We start from the raw sequence: 23,312 nt of genomic DNA, 5'->3' as shown, positions 1-23,312 counted from the left end.
TTACAATTTATAGCCCGAAAGCAGGTTCAAAAGATAATAAACTCTTAGCCCAGTGTTGCCTAAGAAAACACCTTATCCACAACATGAAAAGAGCAGCTAGACCTAGTAGTGTGTCAATGTTAAGTCAACAGTCATGGAAGGAAGGGAGTGTGCGTATTCATTTCATCTCTGGCCCCAGCATCTGATGCAAGGTCCAGTCCAGCCCAAAGCAGACGGTTTAGCAGCTTGTCAGACCTCTTACACGAGGCCGGGAGCAATTCTGACTTACAGAGGGTAGAAGCCATTCAAGACAGAAATGATGGACTTCCCTGGTGACACAGTGGTTAAGAATCCACCTGCCAATGCAGGGGACACGGGTTCGAGCCCTGGTCTGGGAAGATCCCAAATGCCAACTAAGTCCGTGCGCCACAACTACTGAGCCTGCGCTCTAGAGCCTGCAAGCCACGACTACTGAGCCCACGTGCCACAACTACTGAAGCCCACGCACCTAGAGCCCGTGCTCCCCAACAAGAGAAGCCACTGCAATGAGAAGCCCGCACACCGCGACGAAGAGTAGCCCGCGCTCAGCAATGAAGACCCAACGCAGCCAAAAAAAAAGAAAGACAGCAATGATGCCGGCCAAGGCCAGAGCCAGGCAGAGGTGGTGGACATGAACACACCCTTACTGAGAGCATTCGCACCTTGAAGTCCCCAGTCTCTCACCCTGACTGGCACCATATGCCACAGGGCAGGCAGGCTTCCCACCCGTCTCCTCCCCTGGGTGGTGAGGAGACCTGCATCCTGGCCCAACCCTGCTGCAAAGCCTCAGTGGAACCTCTGACTCCCTGGATGCAGGTGCCCCATCGCCATCTTGTAAGTGGGGCATCTGAGCTCCGAACCTGAATCCTCCCGACCCCAAATCCCAGTCTGTTACATAGTGCAGAGCACAAATACAAAACGAGGAGGCCAGACATGATGGCTGTGCTCCCCTCTGGGCCCGCAGACACATCAGATCTCTGGGACAAGATGCCACAAGCTCAAGAGGTGGTGGGGAGCAGCGGCACCGACGATGCGAGACAGTCCACAGACCCTCTGGTGAAGCAACTGAGCCGTGAACAGGCTCAAAGGAAGCCGGCTGTTCCCTGAAGCTAATGCCACACTGTCCCACAGGTGACCCATGTGCAAGGGGGCAGGGATCTAGAAGAGAATCACCAGAGAAATATGGCCCAGGCACTGCCGAGCTTCTCTTTCGTCCAAATGTACTGAGGAGTCCTAAAATTCCAGCAATTAAAGGAAGGAAGCTTTTGTTTAGCAGCAGAGAGAATTTTTCCATCACGCTTCCTGAATTATTCACGCTGTATTGTCTTCCTGTTAAAGAGCACAACTAGTGTTTGGAATCCCTTCCCCCGTCACACATCAGACTCCCCGCACAGAGGCTGCCCGTCGTACCTGGGTTCGCACAGGAAGGCCGTGTTTTCGCCATCTGCTCGCCACACGAGCCACTCCCTGAAGGACGGGTGGCAGAACATGCGGGTTTTGTCTCGCCTCTTAATGAGGAAGCAGGAGAGGGCGTCCATCCTCTGCTGAAAGTCCTCCCAGCCCTGCTCCCCGTGGATGTGGCCGGCATTAATCGCCTGGAAGATCTGCTCGTCTGTCATGGGGTGGAGGGAGGCGAGGGCCACGTTTAAAATGGGCAGCGCTCTCTCGAAGGCGGACTGGGTCATGAACTTCATGTTGCACTGCAGCAGGTAGAGCTCGGACAGCGACACGGGTACCACCTTGTAGCTGGCGCTCTTGATGACCAGGTGTCCCCTCTGGAAGAGGTCCAAGGTGAGTTTGAGGTACAGGTAGGAGCCGAGGCTCCGCAGCACCAGGTGGCTGCTCACTTTCCCGATGAGGGCAGCGTCGGCCTTGCCATTCAGAGAGATGTTGCTGAGGATGTCCTGGCTGCTGTGGACCCTGTGCTGGACGTAGGCGTGGAGGTCGCTGTGGATGTCCTTGTTGTCTGGGAAGTCATCTAAGGACAGCTTGATGAATGGCAGCTTGCTGATGATTTCCTGCAAAAGAATGAGACGCCCAGTGCCACTCCACAGAGCTTTCTTTTTCATGTCAGCTGCATTTCAAACCAGATCCACTGGTTTCCTTTCAAGGAGGATTTTCACAGATTACAGGGACTCATTGTTTTGTATTAAAACATGTAATAGGATAAACTGAAGATAAAAGGCTTATGTGAAAGAAATTCCTGATGCGAGATCAAATCAGAAAAGGCTTTCCTGAGGTCCTTATCCGAGGACGTGGAGCCAAGTGAGATGGAAGAACCTCAAACAGACAGCGGCGGCCTGGCTGCACCAGCAAAGGGGCAGTGAGACCCCCAGGTGACTTGATATCCATAATCTTTACACTGTGCAACTGATTATAATAACAAGGACAGACACAACACTGTACATCTAAGACCATGGCCAGACAAGAGGCATCCTTCGCTGTGCATTAGATACTGGGGCTGCATAATCCATCTGGGACATCTGAAACTGGCCCCAGGCTGGGCTCCAGTGACAGCCTGCCGTAACAAAGCTGCTGGACATTCGTAGAGCCCACTGTCATTCTGGGTTTTTTTAGTTGCTGTTTTTTGGTAAACTTAAATTGAAGTGTGATACACAGAGGTGCACAAATCCTAACTGCACAGTGTCATTCACTTCCACAAAGTCAAATGTACCTGTGGGACCAGCAGGTAGACAAAGAACACTGCCAGCTCCCAGAAGCCCCGTGTCCCTTTGCCATCCCACAGATAAGCACTGTCCTGACACCTAGCAGCAGCGATGAGTTTGTTTTTTAATCCCTCTATCATTTGTGAAGTAGCTAAGTACATTTCCTCATTGAACGTGACAGTTGTAGGAGACAGGCTGAGGACAATTACCACCCCCCCCCCATTTTACACAGATGCTAACGGAGCCTCTGAAAACTTACACAGCTCGCATGTAAAACACAGGACTCCTGCTTCTGTGCTGCTGACTGCCAGATCCTGCTTGCTGTGTGAAAAATGACTGAAAAGTGTACGGATCAAACGTCCATTAAAAACAAACACCAAGTTCGAATGAGATCTAATTCTACTTTTAATGAGGAAAGAAAGAACCCAAATGCTATCTTAAAATAAATATCACCCTAAAAGGGAAAAGATCAGAATCTAATGTCTCGTGTCTTTACTAAAAATGGATAGGAGGGAAGGAGTCAATGGCTGTTAAGATATAATTTTAGGGTTTAACTGAGGGGACAGATGAGGAAGAGAATTAAAAAAAAAAAACACACTCTTCATCTCGCTGCAAGCATTACCCCATGTCTAAGTTTTATGAAAAACTAGACTTTTATTCAGAATAGGCCTTAAAAATCTTTCTCCTTCATCCCTCCCTTTTCCCTTCATTAAAACAAACAAACAAGCAAAAAACCCAAAAAAAAACAAGAAAACAAAGTCCCACTGCAAACCCATACAAATAACTACAGGCAGGAATAACTTTAAACTCTGGTAGACCTGTTAGCCAGGCACCTCAAAGAGGCCCCCACACTGAGTTATGGGGAACCAGGGCGAGACACTTTTATTTTAGAAGCACAAGTACAGCTTGATGATAATAAGAAACTCACTGACATCTTGATAAATGTGCCTTGGGGGTAAAAAGGTCAGAGTTTTGCCTGTTTAGAGCTCTGTGCACTAATATTTCAAAGCTCTAACACAGTTTTCAATTCAGCAGCTAAATGGTTTACAATAGTTTAAGCTGTTAGTATTAATCTAAAATTGTAATTGTAAAAATTGTAAAATTGGGGTTTGGGGTCTTGGAAAGACATTTGAGAACTCTTTTTTACCTGAAAATTTGCTCTTACAGTCACAATCAACTTCAACCAGGCAGGGAATTTAGAAATAATCTTGGTAATAAATGAAGAAAGTGTATCTCCATAATCAGGTTTATGAAACTCAGCTTCGTTTAAACCATCTATCAAAATAATGTATTCTTCTTCAGGAATTTTCTGCTCTAAAGGAGAAAATAAATTTTTTTAATTAGGAAATTATACATTTCTGTAAGATAGCACCACCCAGTGTATTTTAATGCACAATTTAAAGTGTTAGGGAAAACTAAAAAGGTTTACATATGGCAGAAGAAATGGTTTTCACAGAAGCATACTTTCTATTAAGTTTGTAATGAAAACCAGAGCACAGAGCCAAAAGAAAACCAATTCTCACCAGTTTTCAGAAACGTACTGTATTACACACATTAGCAGAATCTCACCCATGTATGTGATACACTTAGCTCCTCAAAAACTCCTGTCACTGGGGTGAGCTACAGCAAAGATAACTAACACGGACCGAGATGAAACCTGCCGAAGACTCTAGGTTTCCCCCCACCCACCCCCCAAGAGCTCCCTGGATGGATTCTGGCGAGGAAATCTGACCCTCAAAGGGCAAAGCATCCCATCCGAGGCACATAGCCAATGGAGGCGAGAACTCTGCTGTAAAGACTCCTCCAAGCCCGAATCTAGTTTTCTATTCATTAGTGCCAACTTTCTGCCCAGGGACGAGGTGCAATGATGACATATCTGTTTCAATTCCCTCTCTCTGGCACCATCTGGCAGAAGTGCTACGTAGGCAGGTAAACTAGCTCAAAAGGTGAAGAGCAAGGGGGGAGGGAAGATGGAAAATCAAAGGCCCATAATTATCACTAACGCCCCTACTGTGGAGAAGATTCAAGGGCAAAAAAATCAAATGGACACTTCTAGAAACAGCTTTAGGTTCAACTGAGCAGAGGCCCCTGGAAAAACATGCTGGCAAGTTCCCCAAACAATCAACTTACACCCCTCCGCCTCAGGAGTGCAAAATATGCAGGCAGCAGTTTCTAGAGAGCAAGTCATCTAAATAACCTATGGTTACAAATTAGCTACTTTGGAAATGTTCAACCGTGGAGTTAATTCTCACTAGAGATATAAAATTTAAAACAAGACCATCTGGAGTGGAGCCAGGAGGAGCCCTGGGGAGATGGTTCTGAGGAAGGGGAGGAGAGATGTACTCACATCCTCCCTGGGCCCACTTCACTCGTACCCCAGAGTCAAGTGGACCCCCACCCCGCTTCTGAGGACTGTCCTGGGGACAGGGAGGACACGGGTGGCTGCTGGGAGTTACCGTCTCTCAGGCTTGTGAGTGGCTCCAGCACACCCCTCTTGAAAGCGGCCACTGGGTCCTGCACACAGGACCTAAGGCTCAGCATGCTCTGGAGGTGGGGCTCCCTTATCAGCAGGTCTCGGTAGGCGGCCAGCTGATGGGACCGGCAGAGCAGAGCAGCGATGCTGTGCACGAACTCGGGCACCAGGCACGTGTAGGTGTTGTCGGCCTGGCAGTAGTGGTAGGCCACGACCTGCAGAAGAAGCAGAGTTGTCAGCATCACCTCATCCTCTTCACACGGCACCTTGCAGGCTCTCCATCAGGGATGCAATTTTCCCATTCTCCGAGATAACAAGAAATGTTGCTTCTATTCCCCAAGACTGAGTCATTATTTAGCTTAATTGATTCAGTTATCCCTTTACTTTGGAAGGAATTCTGAAGTTTGGCAAATTTTAGGCCGACTTTTACTTGCAGCCACAAGTCTGTCTTGACTGGCACTAAGATCTGCACAAGTTACTCTGTATTGAAGATAAACTCATAAAAGTCATTCATAAAACTTAAAGCCGACCCTGGCTTGAAACAATTCCAAGCAATCCTGACGTTCTCGACATCCACAAGTACCATATTCACTACATTTCTGTTTTCAAAAACAGCAGCATCTCCTTGGGGAACCCATTGGCGGCTCCCAAAAAGCAGATAAAATTGGTGGCAATGAAAGCCAGGCTCTCAAGTCACAGCTGCTTCCTCTCCCTGGCAGGAGGGACACCTCCAGTGACACCATGGAGAAGTTCAACAGCAACGCTGTTTGAAGGATCAACATCAGACACTACCAAATTCCTGCCTTGTGAAGGGACACACAGGAGGAGGGAGGGTCCTGCCCAAGCACTGAGAGGATCCTTTTTGTAGGGATGGATTTGAAGTGGCAATAGGCTATTCATGAGAGAGACCCCCAGGAAAGTGCCAAATGCAGCACTGTCTTGAGAGGAGAGGCACACTGCCGATAAATGAAAAATCTGAGACTTTCCCAAACCAGGATGAATGGAGGGATATACGTACAAGGTAAGGGGGGTGAAAAAGGTCAAAACACACTCATATAAAGTGCTTTATGTTTTTCAGAAGGGTTTGCGACACTGCTGTCCCACTCAGCCCTACAACCCCTACATAAGTAGGACAAGAACCACTAGCTACGTGGTTCAGAGGTGAGGGCAGCAGACACACAGGGTGAATGCCTCGCCAGGGTGACAGACAGTCCATGGAATATCTGGGATTCGATTCCTGGTCTGTGGACTCTTAAAAAGCAAGTGGCAAGAGTAGATGTGGCCAATTTGGAACTGCCCTGTGACTTCTGGTTTTGATTAAATTTATCATCGACACTCAGAGGAAAGCTGACTGCTCTTCACCTCTCACCCGGACAGAGATTAGCTGCAACGCAAGAGGACCTGTGAGCTTGTATGAACCACCAATGAGCTAGTACCACAGTCCCCCTAGCATGCTGTTTGGCAGTCCAACAGTGGGTGATGAAACCAATGTGGAGCCATAAAAGTTTTTCTTTTTTTAACTTAATACAGTGAATTTTATAGGATGTAAGAATAAGTGTAGTCTTACAATGCTTCTTCTTCAGTTGGGTGTGTGATGCTGTGTGTGAGTATCAGGTGTTTAGTGTAACATGTATTTCACATTGTGGGTCACAAAGTGGTTTGAAAAATCACTGTCACGGGGTGGCTTTGAAGTCTGCACTACATCCCTCATCTCCGATCACCCATTCATGACCAGAGGACTGCCCCGAATCAGTGGTCAGGGCGTCAGGGCTGCCCGTGCCGGGTGAGGAACGGCCCTCATCTGGGACGCAGAAGCAAGGAGAAGGGGTCTGGGGCGGAGGAGCACTCCTTTCAGTTCCCCTGCACCAACCTCACCCCACGGGCTTTCCTCCCTAGATGCTTCTCACCGCTGTCCACCCCCGGTGGTTCTCCAGCTCCACCAACTCATGCCACTGCTGCCCCAGGAGACCCAAGTGGCTCACCAGGAATGAGAGGTGTAACCGCTTCAATGCAGGAGGGCAGCTTATGAACCTGTGCCAGATGTCAAGCAGACAGAAAATTTCTGAAGGATCATGACTGACCATGAATCTAGGAAGGGAAAATTGGCCAAGTCTCTTACAACATCACAAAAAACCTCTGACAGAAAGACACTTGTAACCAAGGGCTCTAGGCAACAGAGTGCAGGTGGGGCGGAGCCCTGGGTCACTGGGTTAAAGGCTCCCAATCTCCTGCTCTCATACAAAATGAAGGAGGACACATGCTTATAAGGATGGATTTGTGGCAAGTGCAATGATACCTCTGGCTGCTTTGGGGAACTCTTTCAATCCACTGTTTAGGAGGAATAAAAGTCTACTGCCAGTGTCCTAAGATACTGATTTCCATCAATACCTTTTATCTGGCATACTCTACCACAATTTTATCAAAAGCTACACTTTCGCATTAAGCAACTCTTGTCTCTGTTTTAAGATCCCTTTTTAAAATTCATTTCTCAAAAGGCAAACTAGCAAACCTCTCTCTTTGGAAGGCTCCCATAGAGCAGGAGCAGATTACCTTAGAAGCGAGGTATTTCACTGCATCCTCTCTTGGTCTCTGGTTCTCAGGAGTATCAGACCCAGACCCAGGGGGGGATTTAGCTGCATTGATACCACTTGTAGCAGAACTTGGTGAAAGCAATGGAGTGAAAGGAAGATCCTGGGAGGAATCTGAAGCTGCAGCGAAGAGACTAGTTTCATTATTTACAACAAGGATAGGGTGGAATATTGAACATATTTCTTGGTCGGACCCAGAGAGTATTTTAACAGGTAATGAGTGAACATGGTAACAAATGCAAAGGCCCAAATGGGGATACAAGGCTCCCTCTCAGCCCTGTCTTCCACCATTCAGGTGCCCTCCCAGGAGAACTGTTGTTTCTGGTTTCCTTTATTACATTCCTTTCGGTTTAAAAAAAAAACAAAAAACCCTTCCTGGCTCACTTGTCCCTGTTTACCATGTTAGAGACACTTTCTTTTTTTTACATATAAAGTAAACTAAGAATAGTCAACTATTTGGCTACTCCTTCAGATTTTAGGTTAGTTTTTATACTTTTGGTAAATCTGGCATAGAAGACAAAGGCTGTGGAAAACGGTGCAAACGAATTCTGCGCAGACTCCTTCTGGCTTGCTGTGCCAGAAGTCTAACCCACTCAGTTTTAGGACCCTGAATTCCCCAGAGCATCTGATCAGGCCTCACTGCCCATATCAAGAGGGGGACAGGCCTGACAGTTGGGAGAACACCAGGGAGGGCTGGCCTCAAGCCATGTTATAGCTGCAGAGGACCATGAGAGATAAATATTGATAGCTCTCCAGCATACAATCGCAAACCTGATACAGCAGCTGGGACAACTTGAGGAAAATGGGGAATTTATGTCTATCCAAACAGCAATTTCCTCCATCTATCTTACAGTAATATAATAAACTAGACAAGCAGTTAGACATGGACATACTTTTCGGTGATGAACTGGAGCTGTTGGAGGCAATCTGCCTCATGCGGCTTCCGTGGCAGCTCAGTGCCACCAACTTAGAAATGATCGCCGTCTTCCCAAAGCCCACGTTTCCAACAACCACTGCTCCTCTGTTTTCTGTCAGTTCTGTGTTCCTCAAGTTTTCTTCTATCTGGTGAAAGAGCCAATCCCTTCCCACAAACACAGAGTCTGTAGTTATGCTCGGTACTTCGAACAACAGGGGTTTCAACAAAATGTCCTGCGGCTTGTAGGGAGCAAATCGTGCTTAGAAAAAAAAAAAAAGATCATTATTTTAGAAGAATGACATAATTTTATACACTAACAAACTCAGTTTATCATTGCTTGTATGTTACTTTCAGCACAGACTTTGGTTTTACAACACAAGGGATCTGGAAGTATTAATATTACCAGTTTGGTTCTAGTAATACTTCCTAATACCTCATTTATCATACCCTATTGGCCTTACAAAGGGTCCTATTAAAATGACTTTCTAGTCCTTTCATGCTTCTAAGTTATTCTCATGACTCAAGAGGGACACACAGAGGATGAGAGAAAGGGGTGAAGGGACCAAACCATGTCTCATCAGTTTATCTGAAACAGTACTTAAGACATGTTTCTTCCACTCCTACAGGAATAAAATGGAAATGCATTTTCCCTGGAGACAGAGTCCCGGCTCTTATCAGGGTGTGGTGGTGCTTTGCCCCCTTATGGTGAGATTATTGGCCACCCAACTGTGCACTACGGGTAGAAGCAGCAGGAGGTGGCCCGTACAGCCCAAGGAACTGTAACAAAGCCGATTCTTTGTTGGTGACCAAAAAATCTAGTGAGTGTTAAAGGACTCCTCACTTCAAAACAACGTATTGCAGAATCGTTTTTCAACTCCAGAAGCAAGTTAATCACATAGTATAAGGAAGAAGCCCCAAAACGGTTAAGGATGGCCTCCTAGCACACCTTACAGATAAACTTTTCACACACACACTTCATAGCATCTTTTTAAAACAGCTGGCTTGAATGCTGGTTACCACAGGCTTTCCGTGTTTAGTGAATGAGCTCATCATAGCCATGATCACAGCGGATGCAAAGATACATACCTTTAACTTCCTGTGCCCTGCCTCTGGCCGTATTGTGCCACGGTAACCTAATTGATGTCCGAAGGGGAGCATTTCTCTGTCCGTCTAAATAACTCAGATCTTCCAATTTGGTTGAGCTCGTCGCTGTAATATTAAACTGAAGTTTAGTCTCTTCAAAGTTGAGTTTAATATCATACCCAAACTACTATAAATTATAAATTACTAAGCGATTCATTTCAGGCTTTCAACAAAATTTACTTCAGGGTGATTTTGGTTTTGTTTGCCCACCCCAGTTAATTTTTCCGGCAATGTCGTTAACTGAAAAGTGGACAAAACTAAGTGTTCCTCATTCTTGAGTCAAAGTCATGTTGATATGGTTGCCAGAAGTCTCCATTACTCCTGGAAAGAGACAGACCTCACCAAAAATTTTTATGAAGAAAACTGACAATAGAGGGTCACTCAGTAAAGCTTCAGTACTGACTGCAAACACGCAGCACGGTGACTTGTCTTCTCTGTAGCTCCAGGGAGCCTTCTGCTGTTGCTGGAATTCCAACCTTGTTAACTAAGTGAGCAGATTCTGCACGGACAATTCCACAGTGCTCAGAACCCTAAAAGTCAGCTTTTGGCGGTAAAAATAGCCGAGTGGACTTTATCAGAAAGCTTCAAATTTTTATGTATACGTTATAGATTACATATTATACTATATTACATCTATGTATGCATTTTTTTAATTCTAAAAATAAGTAATCCCATTTACCTCTGATCAAATCAATAAGACTCATAGCACATAGCTACCTGTTAAAAAGCATTAAGGATCGTTAACTGAAGCATACATCAGTTCAATTATAAAAATAATCAGTACAAAATAATTTTGTTCATTCTTAGCAAATCTTTAAAGCAAATATACAGTACATGCTTAAGAAAAAAAAGGAACCTCCTCTTACGTACATACACATCCTAGGTCACAATGAGAAAAATCTAAATAAAATTAAACCTAATTTGGTTTGTGGGTTAAGTAGTCCAATTATAAAGTACCGACAATCCTAGACATATGATTATCTTACAGGATGATAAAATACAGATATCATTTGAGGGTAAATGACGGGGGAGAGGGACTCATATTCCCAGGGCCAAGGCTTCTCAGGTCTGGTGGAATCATTAGTGCAACACACTTTGGAGGAACGGAAGTCAAGCTGGGCCATCTGCCCGCTGAAAACCCTCTGGCTACCCCACGGGCTCTGACACAGCTGCCGACCCCCGACCAGGACCATCTGCCCGACCTAGGCCCTTCCTACTTCCCCTCCTAAGGCCTCGGACCTTTTCTTCCTCACTGTTAGCACCACCTCCTCTCATTCCTTCATTCAACAGGCACCTGTGTGGCTCCATGGCCTGGCTCTGTGATGGTGTGTCCCCTCTTGCTGCAGTCTCCAAAGGGCAATCAACCATGTGCCCGCCCTACTCACCTTCCCAGGCCATGGAGAAAGATCAGACACCTTGACTCTAAAAAAGCACACACTGATGCTTCTTCAGTGCATATCCACAGCCTGTTCACACACCCTGTACACATTATGTCAACCTGCCACACAAAACTTTCCTGTTAGAAAGACTCAGCTAACTCCTTATGCAGGACTTCCAAATGGGCCTAAATTATGGGAATCCAATGGCAACCTGTAGCTTCTCTCCAGGTCCTCCACAACCAGGGCATGTGAAACTTCTCGGAGTGCCGCAAGGACCACAACCATCACCCTGGCTCCCTATAATAATATAGCTTGGAACATATTTCCAGGCTCCCACCTGGGACCCGGGACTCTGACTCGGGCCTCTGCAAATGCCCCCCTCCTCAGCACGCCTCACTGTGAATAAACGCACATGTTGAAAGCTGAGGTAGAACAATCCACAAGCCGGTTCAGTTCAGAGCTGGAAGAGCCACGACTGCCTGACCGGCTGCTGCTTCAGCCCCAGAGAGCACAAAGACACCTGCAGCCTCCAAAGGTTTCCCATTTGCCTTTCCACCCTGACCCGTCAAAACATGACATTCAGTTCATAATCTTGTAACAACCAAAAGGTTTAAGAAGAAGAGACTATGAAGGGCATGCCAAAGAAAGGGTTGCAAAAAAAGCCCTAGTTTGACACAGAGGCAGAAGACAGTGGCGTTTTGAATGCCTCTTTTCAGATATCCAGTCACCACAGCTTCAGCTCTGAAGCAAGCAACAGAGCGGGCCCAGCAACTCCAGGGCTCTATTTAAAACATGAATATGCTGCTTTGAAATGGACCACTGCTCAGCAGGGCTGCAAGCCACCAGCTGCCAGCTCCCTCTGCTTTCTAAGGTATCATCACAGCCACTGAGATGGATGGAACAGGAGCAGCAGTGACGCTGCAGCTGCTTAGTGCCCAGGAGATGCCCACCCAGCTGATCAGGTGACTAGGCTGACGTGCTGTCCTCTCACACGTGCCTACGGATGCTCGGACACTACAAAAATTAGTTCGCTTCTGGTATTTAACAATAAGTGCTTTCAAAAGCCTGAACACTATACAGGGCCCAGAAAAATCAGAGAGGAAGCAATAATTTCATGCTGCAATAAACCTATTGCTAGTATCTCTACAGTTAAATTAATTATAATTAATTTATACTCACTGCATACATACATTGTGTCTAACATCTGGGTGAGAGGTACATTTTAAGACGCTGCAGGAAAGAGGGTTTTTTGGGGGGAAGAGGGGGTGGGGGTGCAGTAGGTGGAGGGAGAAGCAGAGGGAGACTTCTCTAAGCTGAGCAAAGGGAAACATCCGTTGAAACACCATGGATTAACCTATCAAAGGTAAATACCATTAAGTCCAGGGCAATTACCAGTTAGAGCTTCAAGAAAATTGGCTGGTAATTTTGCTTGTTGGTTTCCTACACTAAACACCATGTTCTGTGATTCACTTAGAATTTCAAAAGACAAAAACAGGTAGTCCAAAAGGTAGAACCCAGGGACTTCCCTGGGAGTCCAATGGGTAAGACTCCATGCTCCCAATGCAGGGGGGGCCCGGGTTTGACCCCTGGTGGGGGAACTAGATCGCGCATGCCACAACTAAGAATGGGAGAATATATTTGCAAATGAAGCAACAGACAAAGGATTAATCTCCAAAATATACAAACAGCTCATGGAGCTCAATATAAAAAAAAAACAAAAACCCCAATCAAAAAATGGGGCTTCCCCGGTGGTGCAGTGGTTGAGAGTCCGCCTGCCGATGCAGGGGACACGGGTTCGTGCCCCGGTCCGGGGAGATCCCACATGCCGCGGAGCGGCTGGGCCCGTGAGCCATGGCCGCTGATCCTGCGCCTCCGGAGCCTGTGCTCCGCAGCGGGAGAGACCACAACAGTGAGAGGCCCGCATACTGGAAAAAAAAAAAAAATGGGCAGAAGACCTAAATAGACATCTCTCCAAGGAGGACATACAGATGGCCAAGGGGCACATGAAAGGATGCTCAACATGACTAATTATTAGAGAAATACAAATCAAAACTGCAATGAGGTATCACCTCACACCGGTCAGAGTGGCCATCATCAAGAAATCTACAAACAATAAATGCTAAAGAGGGTGTGGAGAAAAGGGAACCCTCTTGCACTGTCGGTAGGAATGTAAATTGATAGAGCCACTGTGGAGAACAGTATGGAGGTTCCTTAAAAAACTAAAAATAGAACTACCATATGACCCAGCAATCCCACTACTGGGCATATAACCTGAGAAAACCATGATTTAAAAAGACACATGCACACCAATGTTCACTGCAGCAGTATTTACAATAGCCAGGACACGGAAACAACCTAGATGTCCGAAGACAGATGAATGCATAAAGAAGATGTGGTACATATATACAATGGAATATTACTCAGCCATAAAAAGGAACGAAATTGGGTCATTTGTAGAGATGTGGATGGATCTAGAGACTGTCATACAGAGTGAAGTAAGCCAGAAAGAGAAAAACAAATATTGTATATTAACGCATATATGTGGAATCTAGGAAAATGGTACAGATGAACCTATTTGTAGGACAGCAATAGAGACGTAGGTATAGAGAACGGACATGTGGACACAGAGGGGGAACAGAAGAGTTGGATGAACTGGGAGATTAGGTTTCACATAAATACACTACCATGTGTTAAACAGATAGCTAGTGGGAACCCTGCTGTATAGCACAGGGAGCTCAGCTTGGTGCTTTGTGATGACCTAGGTGGATGGGATGGGGGGTTGGGGGGGAGGGAGGTCCAAGAGGGAAGGGACATACGTATACATATATCTGATTCACTTCACTGTATAGCAGAAACTAACACAACATTGTAAAGCAATTATATATACTCCAATTAAAAAAAAAGAATCACTAATTATTAGAGAAATGCAAATCAAAACTACAATGAGGTTATCACCTCACATCAGTTAGAATGGGCATCATCAGAAAATCTACTAACAACAAATGCTGGAGAGGGTGTGGAGAAAAGGGAACCCTCTTGCACTGTTGGTGGGAATGTAAATTGATACAGCCACTATGGAGGTTCCTTAAAAAAACTAAAAATAGAACTACCATATGACCCAGCAATCCCACTACTGGGCATATACCCAGGGAAAACCATAATTCAAAAAGACACATGCACCCCAATGTTCACTGCAGCACTATTTACAATAGCCAGGTCATGGAAGCAACCTAAGTGCCCATCGTGGAAAATGTGGTACATATATACAATGGAATATTACTCAGCCATAAAAAGGAATGAAATTGGGTCATTTGTAGAGATGTGGATGAATCTAGAGATGGTCATACAGAGTGAAGTAAGCCAGAAAGAGAAAAACAAATATCGTATATTAACGCATATATGTGGAACCTAGAAAAATGGTACAGATGAACTGGTTTGCAGGGCAGAAACTGAGACACAGATGTAGAGAACGAACGTATGAACACCAAGGGGGGAAAGCAGGGCGGGTCGGGGGGTGGTGGTGGGATGAATTGGGAGATTGGGATTGACATGTATACACTAATATGAATAAAATGGATAACTAATAAGAACCTGCTGTATGAAATAATAAAATAATATTCAAATATTTTTAAAAAAGAGTCCACATGCCACAACAAAAGATGCCACAACGAAGATCTCACGTGCCACAACTAAGACCCAGCGCAGCCCAAATAAATTAATAAATAAATATTTTTAAAAACAGGTAGAACCCAATTACCCAACTTCTGGATTATCCAAGATATTTTAAAGGCTTCTCACTCTGCTTTTTAATGAAGAAATAAGGTGTCCATGTCATACATTTTGATGTGGCATATACTGTAATAACCTGACTGCAGCTTTCTAAATCAATTCCACTTCAACAAATGCTTTTACAAAGAAAAATCTCTGCAGAGCAAAACAATCACCATAGCTGGCCAACTTACTTTCATAATCTTTGACCAAAAAATTTCATTGTACAAGACAGTTAACACTGAAGCGACAACTCCAGTTCTTTGTAACAGGCTCAGTGACAGTACAGGCAGGCAGCCTTAGGAACTTGTTTCCATATCCTCACCCCCCAGGGGAACCATGTCCCTTGGGGAAGCTGGCATCACCCTTCCTTCACCTGCTAGTCCTTACTCTGCTCTCACGTACCAAAATACCTTTCCTATCAAATGGCAATTTCTCTGTGTTTACATGGATCTTGACATGCAAACACTTCCAAGAGATTTCAGTATACGGTCCTTCCCATTTTACTTCAATCCTTCGAACACTGAGCGTTGCCTACTGCCCTGTTTGTAGCAGCCTGCCTTCTAATCCCTAGATAAACAGCACTGCATATAGTCTATAACCTGAGTCTTTTATTCTTTTCAATGATACTTGAAAAATCTTGGCATTCCCTCTTAACTGAGGTTCAGCTTTAGGGGTAAGAGGGTAGCCAATGAAGAATCTACCAGACTCCCAGCTTGTTAGCAGAATTGATACTATGATGTAAGGCACTTGCCTATTTCCTTCCAAAATATGTTTTTAGTTTATAAAATAGGCAACACGGAGAAATGAGCAAACCCATTAGGCTAGGCAGTCACTGCTCAACACCAGAGGTAAAACCCTCCCAATTTCACAGGAGGTCCAGTTCAAGTGCATCCATAGATGCTAATGAATGAGCACAGCAGAAATCAGAAAGGCCTGCTCTATAATCACTGCAGCCTCCTGGAAACGCTCAGCTCATACCCACTGTCACTTCACGTGGCAGGAAACCACATAAAAGAACATCAAGCAGAAAACATAACCCTTGAAAGGGGGTCCTTTTACCACTGTTAAAGTAATTTATTAATGTGTTTCCTAATTTTGAAATAGCTTCATTAAATTGAATATGAGTTTGCTATTTTGTTGAAATCAATAAAGCTATGAAGTCCTGGGATAATACAAATGAACCATTCATCATATCCAGGTAAAAATGGTCTAAAATGCCTTGGGTGCAACATATTATGCTGTAGACAGTGGGAGGACACAAAAGCTTCTGGAAGAATCATCACTCAATACGCATAAAGCTCTCAGTACTTCCCTCTGGCAGGCACGCCAAATCCCTTTGAAAGTGAATTAAGAGTTGTGTCTCTGAACTTTTCCATTAGGGCCATTTATTTATCAGCTGCTTCAGAGTTCCATTGTAAAACACACCCAATAACAACCAGAGCGGCCTGGCACATCCCAAAGGATCAATATAAAATCACAGAGAAATCCTTTGATGTAGGAACAAAGATCCTGGGTCCAGGCCTTAGCAGAGGAGAAATTTAAAGCACCTCATTGGTAACAAAGAATGATGCAAACAAGTTCCTCTTCTAAATTCAACAGAAGAGCACTGAGTTAGAAACTTGGGACCTTAAAGCAGGCACGACAGCTCAGATGCAGAGTTCCCTTCCCCACCCACTGCGAACTAGTCTCCTTGCCTCACAACCACTCACTGACCAGTCAACCAGCACCAGTCACCACTTCTGCATTCTCTTCTCAGCTCTGGCTGCCGCATCTTGCTGAAGGCACGTCTGTCTCACCTATTTTCATTTCCTTGATGGAGAGCTCTGTTTCCTGCTGCTTATGTTTTAAACTATGAGCTCCCTTAAAACTGAATTATACAAAAATTGGACCTCGTATCTATGTGATGGGCCTCAATTACAAAAAATTAGTTTGAAAGTTGGATTAGAAATTCTTTGAGCTAATATTAACAAACTCATTCTAAACAACAATTCCCATTGACCAAGCTGTAAATCCTGAATTAACTCCGGCTCAAAATAACAAAAAACAAGGACAGTTTTTGGTGCTTTCTTCCCTCAAACACAAAGAGCCATATAGTCTAAATATTAAATTTAAAGAATTCCAGAGGGGAAGGGTCACTTAAAGACCATTAAGTGCAGCCTTATGTTTACATATGGGTTTATCCACATGTTTACAGATGGGTAAACTAGGCCTACAAAAGGTAAGGGCCTGACCCGTGATCACAAGTTTGGCCTGTGTCTGGATTAGATTCCCAAGTGAAGAGAGTGAGCAGGGGGCACCTCAGACCCAGTGAGATCACCCTTCCAGGGAGAGGCGTGGCCTTACCTGCAACTGAGTTGGGCCGTGGCATTATTAGCGAGCTGGAGCTCTGAGAATAAGGGACCGGACCATCTCCAACTGAGGCTTCGGCTTTGGGCAGCACACTCTCCGCTGGCCCAGGGGGCTCCTCTTCTGCCACTGGGGAGCAATTATCTGCCCTGCGGTCATGAAGCACTCCCTTCTGTACCCCTAACCTTAGGCTTCCGTCCTTATTCCATTCCAAACTGGAGCCACTCCGGTCATCATTTTCGGATGAACTTGTAATTGTGGCTGAAATGAGAGACCAAAATACTTTGAAGGAAGCCAGGAATTGCTGGGGCTGTTGAGAGTACACACACACACACACACACACACACACACACACACACACACACACACGCACACACACCCTTCCCCATGATCAATGGAAAGCTTTCTGGCCCGCACAGATTTTTATCAAAGTATGTTTCATACAGTGTATTTTAGTAAATTAGAAGAATGTTGCTTATCAGGGGAAATAAACTGCTAAATCATTCTACAGGGGAGGAAAAAGAAAACTCTGCTAAGAAGATAATGAAAAAACTGTCTAAAAGTATCTGAGAGCTAACAGTAAATCTATGTAATTTGGAAATGATGTAGCCTGTCTTTTAACAAAGATGAATTGCTCACAAAAGAATTCAAATCTCATTAAATTCCCTTGAACCTTTAAGTATTTTTCCCAAATTAATAACATTTGTGTATAAAGAGAGGGGGCAGGGCAGCACAATAGTTAATACAGAAGAGATGCAGGAGACAAATCTATAAAACAAAAATACGATTATAAAGTCAAGCAGAAATTTGATCCTTAGAATTAAACTTTATAACATCTGTTCAAGACGATCCAGAGAGGCTGACTTGACTTTATTCCTTTAGCAGCTTAGAACGGAAACCTCTACGAAACGAGCGCCGGGAATACGCAAGCACGGGAAGGGACACTTGACAGCAGAATTAAAATTTAACCTCTTCTAAGAAAAACAGGATGGAAAAACATCTTGGCAAAAGAGGACGAATATGATGAAGGAAAGCAGCAGCATTCACTCCACAAATCTACAAACAACCACTTCTGATTTAAAGACGCTGAGCCATATGTGATCCGCTTGCAAGCAACACTGGCTTGAGTCCTTGAGAATAGAGGCCAGGTCCTCTGATCTTTATTTGGATCCCAGCAGCTCAGGCCCTTAACTGCAAGACTTAAATGGGAGTGCACAGGGTCAGAGTGCATTCAGGACCCAGCTGCCTGGGTTAAGCTGCTTCTTCAACATACCCCGATGATACACACTTTATCAGCAGGCTGGTGAATTAGCTCCAACAGAGTCTGTTATCTAGGATCAAAGGGTCTGAAGGGGTTTTGTTTTGTTTATTTTTACAAAGCTCTTTATGGTTTAGAAATAAGGACAAAACAATTTCCTCCTGTGATGCCGACCGCAGGGTATCCTGTCACAATTCTAAAACTATCTTTGCTCCTGCTGCCCCAGCCTGGACTTATCACCCACTGCTTATCTCCCTATTTAAAAATCCCTTCTACATGCTGAAGCCTCCTTAGAGGATTCACCACGAGCTGATCCCTTCCTTTTCTGAGCACATACTCAGTGCTCAGTAAATGTTTGCTTATTCAGCGAATGAGCAAATGAACAAACTACATTTAATCTCACTGTTATTGGTTCAGGATTGTTGACATTTATGCCTCTAACTAAAGTGTAAGCTGATCTGAGATGGGCCTGTCACATCTTTAGGGTACCTGTCATTACTCCCAGCATTTCCAAGTTTTCTAGCAGGCGTATTAATACTAATCTCTCCATCTATTTGGAATCGATCACAGTCTTCATTGTGTGTTTTTTAAATGGATCACTCATATGAGCATACGTATATTAAGTATGACTCTTTCTATCCTAAAAATGCAGGTGGTGGTAGTAATAGCAGCAGTTGATATTTATTGAAGGTTACTGTATATATCACGGATTGTGCTAAGGGCATCACAGGAATACTCTAATTTATTAATGAGATTATTGCTTCAATGGTAATTAGTTACTAATGATAACCCTATTAATAAGCTGTGACTGTATTCCAAACTTTCATTTAAAAGTCCAGTGCTCAGGACTCAGAAAGCTTTTCCTGCAGGCATGTTGTAATTAGGTTCCCAGGCTACCCCAACACCTAAGTTACAGAAAGCGGGTGGGGCGACTGGTCTGGTTTTTATGTTGTGGCTGTTTTATCTGGGGGCACATATTCTTAAGGAGAAAAACAAACAATGTCAGAGTGATATTCGTTCTCATTTGCTCTCCCGAAGTGCCAGGCACTTCAGAATCAAACCCCTAAGGATCTGATCCTAACTCACACCTCAAGCAGTGGGAACAGGAACTGGGACTTCCCTACGCCCTGTCACCAGCGACAGCACCAGAAGCAGGGCTTCCAGGATCCAAGCAGCAGCTAGGCAGGGACATTCTGGTCAGGGCTCATGGGCTGCAGGGACAGGCTGAACGCCCAGTTCTGTCAGCACAGCCACAGGTGCCCAGGCCCTGATGAGTGGCACCATTCCGGTTGTGGCAGTGAGCGGAAGGGAAGCAGGTGGTGGACGAAGGCCCCCAGGCAGCTGGGAAGAGAAGTCCCAGATGGGGCCACAATTTCAAAAGGAGGATATTACGAGTTTACAGTATGTTTGTAAGTAGGAGACTCTCCCACTGTCCTCAAGCAGTTCAAGTGAGGGACGCGTTCCAGAGTCCACACTGACCAGGGCCCTCTCAGAGGCAGGCAGGTGAGGAGCTCTGAAGCCAGGGCCCTCCCCCAAAAGATGTTCCACTAAGATTGCCCCACTTCACAACATTCCTCCCTGGGATCCAGTACCAGACCCAGGGGGACGGCTGGAAGCCCAGGCAGTGACCTTTCATCTCGGTTCAGGCACAGTGCAGCTCTGAAGCAGATCCAGTGGGGCAAATGAAGGCCCCAGTTCTCCCACACGACCTAGGAAGCACACCAAAGACGGAAGCTCCACAGTCTCCAAGAAAGGGAAAGTATTTCTTATAACAAATGACAAGCTACTCAAAAAATACCTATTCTTCTTCCAAGCTAACAGAAATAAACTCCTAATTAAGTTAACCCAGTCGCCTTCAAGTTTTAATACACACAGGGCAACATCCTAACTATGATGTTTCTTTAAAAAAAAAACAAAAAAAAAAAAACTCTAAAAAATCAGTGCCATTTGACATTTTCCAGAGACTGGATAATCTTGAAAAGTTCCCTAACAACTCAACTCAAAAATTCTAACATCTTATTCTTTCAACTACTATAGATGCCAGTGTTCATCAATTAAGACTTGCCATCGTCACTCAGGCTGGGTCTCAGTCTGCAAACACAAAGGATTCTGTAAAATGAGCAACTTATCAGGCCTTAAGTTTTACCAAGCTACGAGGTTAGGCTGTGCCTTACAAGTCAGTATTAAATTAGGTTTGGTACTGCTCATTGATTCTCCTGTGCTACTACTTCCGACTCTCCATGTAACTTGAAAATTCCTTTTAGCCAAGGACAGGGGGTTATCTTCCTCTGTAGAGCCGGCACATTTAACCAGACCTACTAGTGCACAGGGCTATACCACCTCCAAAGCACTTTCTAATTATGTTAAGACATATACATGATCACCACAACACGAGAGAAGAGGTGGAAAGGCTGAGAACCATCAATCCCACTTTATAGATATGGAAACACACTGGGGAGAAACTGATCTCTCTCTCTCTCTCTCTCTCTCTCTCTCTCTCGCTCACTCACTCACACACACACACACACACACACACAGTTAGTGGTATGTCCAATACCAGTCCTTTTGACTGCACATGCAGTGTGTATTAAAACTCCCTTTGCCTTGTACAATTCTCAACGTGTAAAAGGAGTTCGGTAAAGTATCTGTGGCTAAAAAGTATTTTGCAGTTCATGAAATCTGCCTTGTTAAAAACAGCAGTCCCTGGGCAGGGGCTAGTGGAGAGAGGCCAGTCATGGGCTCACAGCAGCTAGGAGGGAGTCTGACTGGGAGGTGGGGGAAGCAGAGATAGAGACCCACTCAGTCATTAAACGTTTTGCTACATATGGCACTGCAATAAAATGATTTTTTCTCCTTCCCAGCTTTCCCTCATCCCCTCTTTGCCTATTGAAGGTTCTTTCATATGTCGAATGTTCACTTGAAATAGAATTTAAAAAAACAGTAAAGTCCAGGGCCCAGTAAGTAGTTTGGTGGGATCTAAATCAAGTTGTAGGTTTAAAAGAACATCAAGAAATAAATTAAGGGACTTCCCTGGTGGCACAGTGGTTAAGAATCTGCCTGCCAGTGCAGGGGACATGGGTTCAATCCCTGGTCCGGGGAGATCCCACATGCCATGAAGCAACTAAGCCTGTGCGCCACAACTACTGATCCTGCACTCTAGAGCTGCGAGCCACAACTACTGAGCCCGCGTGCCACAACTACTGAAGCCCACGCACCTAGAGCCTGTGCTCCACAAGAGAAGCCACCACAATGAGAAGCCCGTGCACTGCAACGAAGAGTAGCCCCTGCTCACTGCAACTAGAGAAAGCCCGCATACAGCAACAAAGACACAACACAGCCAAAAATAATAAATATCTAGATAGACAGAAATACATTAAATTGAGTATTTAATGTATTAGTCCAGAATTATAGATGGACTAATAGAATTACAGATGGACTAATTATAGATTGACTAATAATTATAGACTAATGCATTAGTCCAGAATTGTTTAGAAACTAAGGGCCATTGATGTCAAACATATACACAGAGCCAAATTCTTCTCTCTCTTAGCTCTGGAAAAGACAAGAGGTGAAAAGTGCAAGGGGCTTGGTTCAAACTCTGGCTTTTCTTCTTTTGAGGACCCACAAGGGGGTATGTCTCTCTGGGCCCACTACTAGGAATGGGCACATTTTTGTCTTACCTTACTAACATCATCTTGTGTTTCTCTCTTTACACAGGTTACTAGGAATCTTAAAACTTTCTGCCCACTTATAAGGAAAATTAATAAAATCTTATGAACCTGACTGCTGACTTCATCTTTTCTCTCACTCTTTCCCAACTCATACCTTCCCTGAAAAAGAAAAATCTTGTTTTAGTAAATGCCTATGAGCATTTCAAATGCACTAGGGAGGGATGAAATATAAATAAATAAGTATCCCTAGGAAATAAGAATAACAATGGTGGCTAACATGAATATTATAATAGTGTTAATCATGCCCGGGCCCTGTTCTAAACTCTCTCCCTGGGAGAGAAAATCAGATAGAAGGGCATATGTAAAGTGCCTCACATATCATAAGGACCCAAGAATGCTTTCCTCCCCATACAACTGAAGAAAAATAAAGTAGCACTAAGAAAACCCAAACAAACATCTTTCAGCTTCTATATCCAGTTTAATGGTTGACGGGAAGAGTCTAAAAGTTAAAACACAGGACCAAAGAATTAGAGACCAAACAAGAAAGAAGTAGACTGGTTGCTTATGAAAGTGGAGGAAGGGAGGATGTGAGTAAAAAAGGAAAATCCGGGGCTTCCCTGGTGGCGCAGTGGTTGAGAGTCCGCCTGCCGATGCAGGGGACACGGGTTCGTGCCCCGGTCCGGGAAGATCCCACATGCCGCGGAGCAGCTGGGCCCGTGAGCCATGGCCGCTGGGCCTGCGCGTCCGGAGCCTGTGCTCCGCAACGGGAGAGGCCACAACAGTGAGAGGACCGCGTACCAAAAAAAAAAAAAAGAAGAAAAGAAAAATCCAACTAGTGCAGACACTGTCTCCTTGACCCGACAGCATAAAGATCACCAACAACTCTAGAAAGCGAAGAACGTCCCACCGAGGCTGGGGCAAGATCAAAGTGACAGGTCCAGGAAGCCACGGGCCCACTACCTGATCCTCTGGACCCGACAGCACTCGGTGCACTCCTCTGCTGTGCACTCACGCCTCACACGGTTCAGGCTGCCGTGCCACACTCTGGACTTCCCTGAGTGACAAAGGGGGAAGACTGCAAGG

At 45.0% G+C, this 23,312-nt stretch overlaps 1 protein-coding gene across 1 annotated transcript in view; it reads right to left on the bottom strand.

Annotated features, from left to right (window-relative positions):
• The window catches only part of TANC1 (tetratricopeptide repeat, ankyrin repeat and coiled-coil containing 1), a 182,206-nt gene that overhangs the window by 49,190 nt on the left and 109,704 nt on the right, over nt 1-23,312 (bottom strand). Inside the window, exons 7-13 of the mRNA XM_079709947.1 lie at nt 17,298-17,561; nt 9,748-9,870; nt 8,639-8,920; nt 7,708-7,865; nt 5,141-5,372; nt 3,832-3,998; nt 1,429-2,036 (exon numbers count right to left, since the gene is read on the bottom strand). Of these exons, the coding sequence (XP_079566073.1) occupies nt 1,429-2,036; nt 3,832-3,998; nt 5,141-5,372; nt 7,708-7,865; nt 8,639-8,920; nt 9,748-9,870; nt 17,298-17,561 (1,834 nt within the window). The remainder of the gene's footprint in view (nt 1-1,428; nt 2,037-3,831; nt 3,999-5,140; nt 5,373-7,707; nt 7,866-8,638; nt 8,921-9,747; nt 9,871-17,297; nt 17,562-23,312) is intronic.

Source organism: Hyperoodon ampullatus (assembly GCF_949752795.1).
Source record: "Hyperoodon ampullatus genome assembly, chromosome: 8".
NCBI lineage: Eukaryota > Metazoa > Chordata > Mammalia > Artiodactyla > Ziphiidae > Hyperoodon > Hyperoodon ampullatus.
Note: the sequence above shows the minus strand (reverse complement) of the source record. Positions and strands in the feature narration are given on the sequence as shown.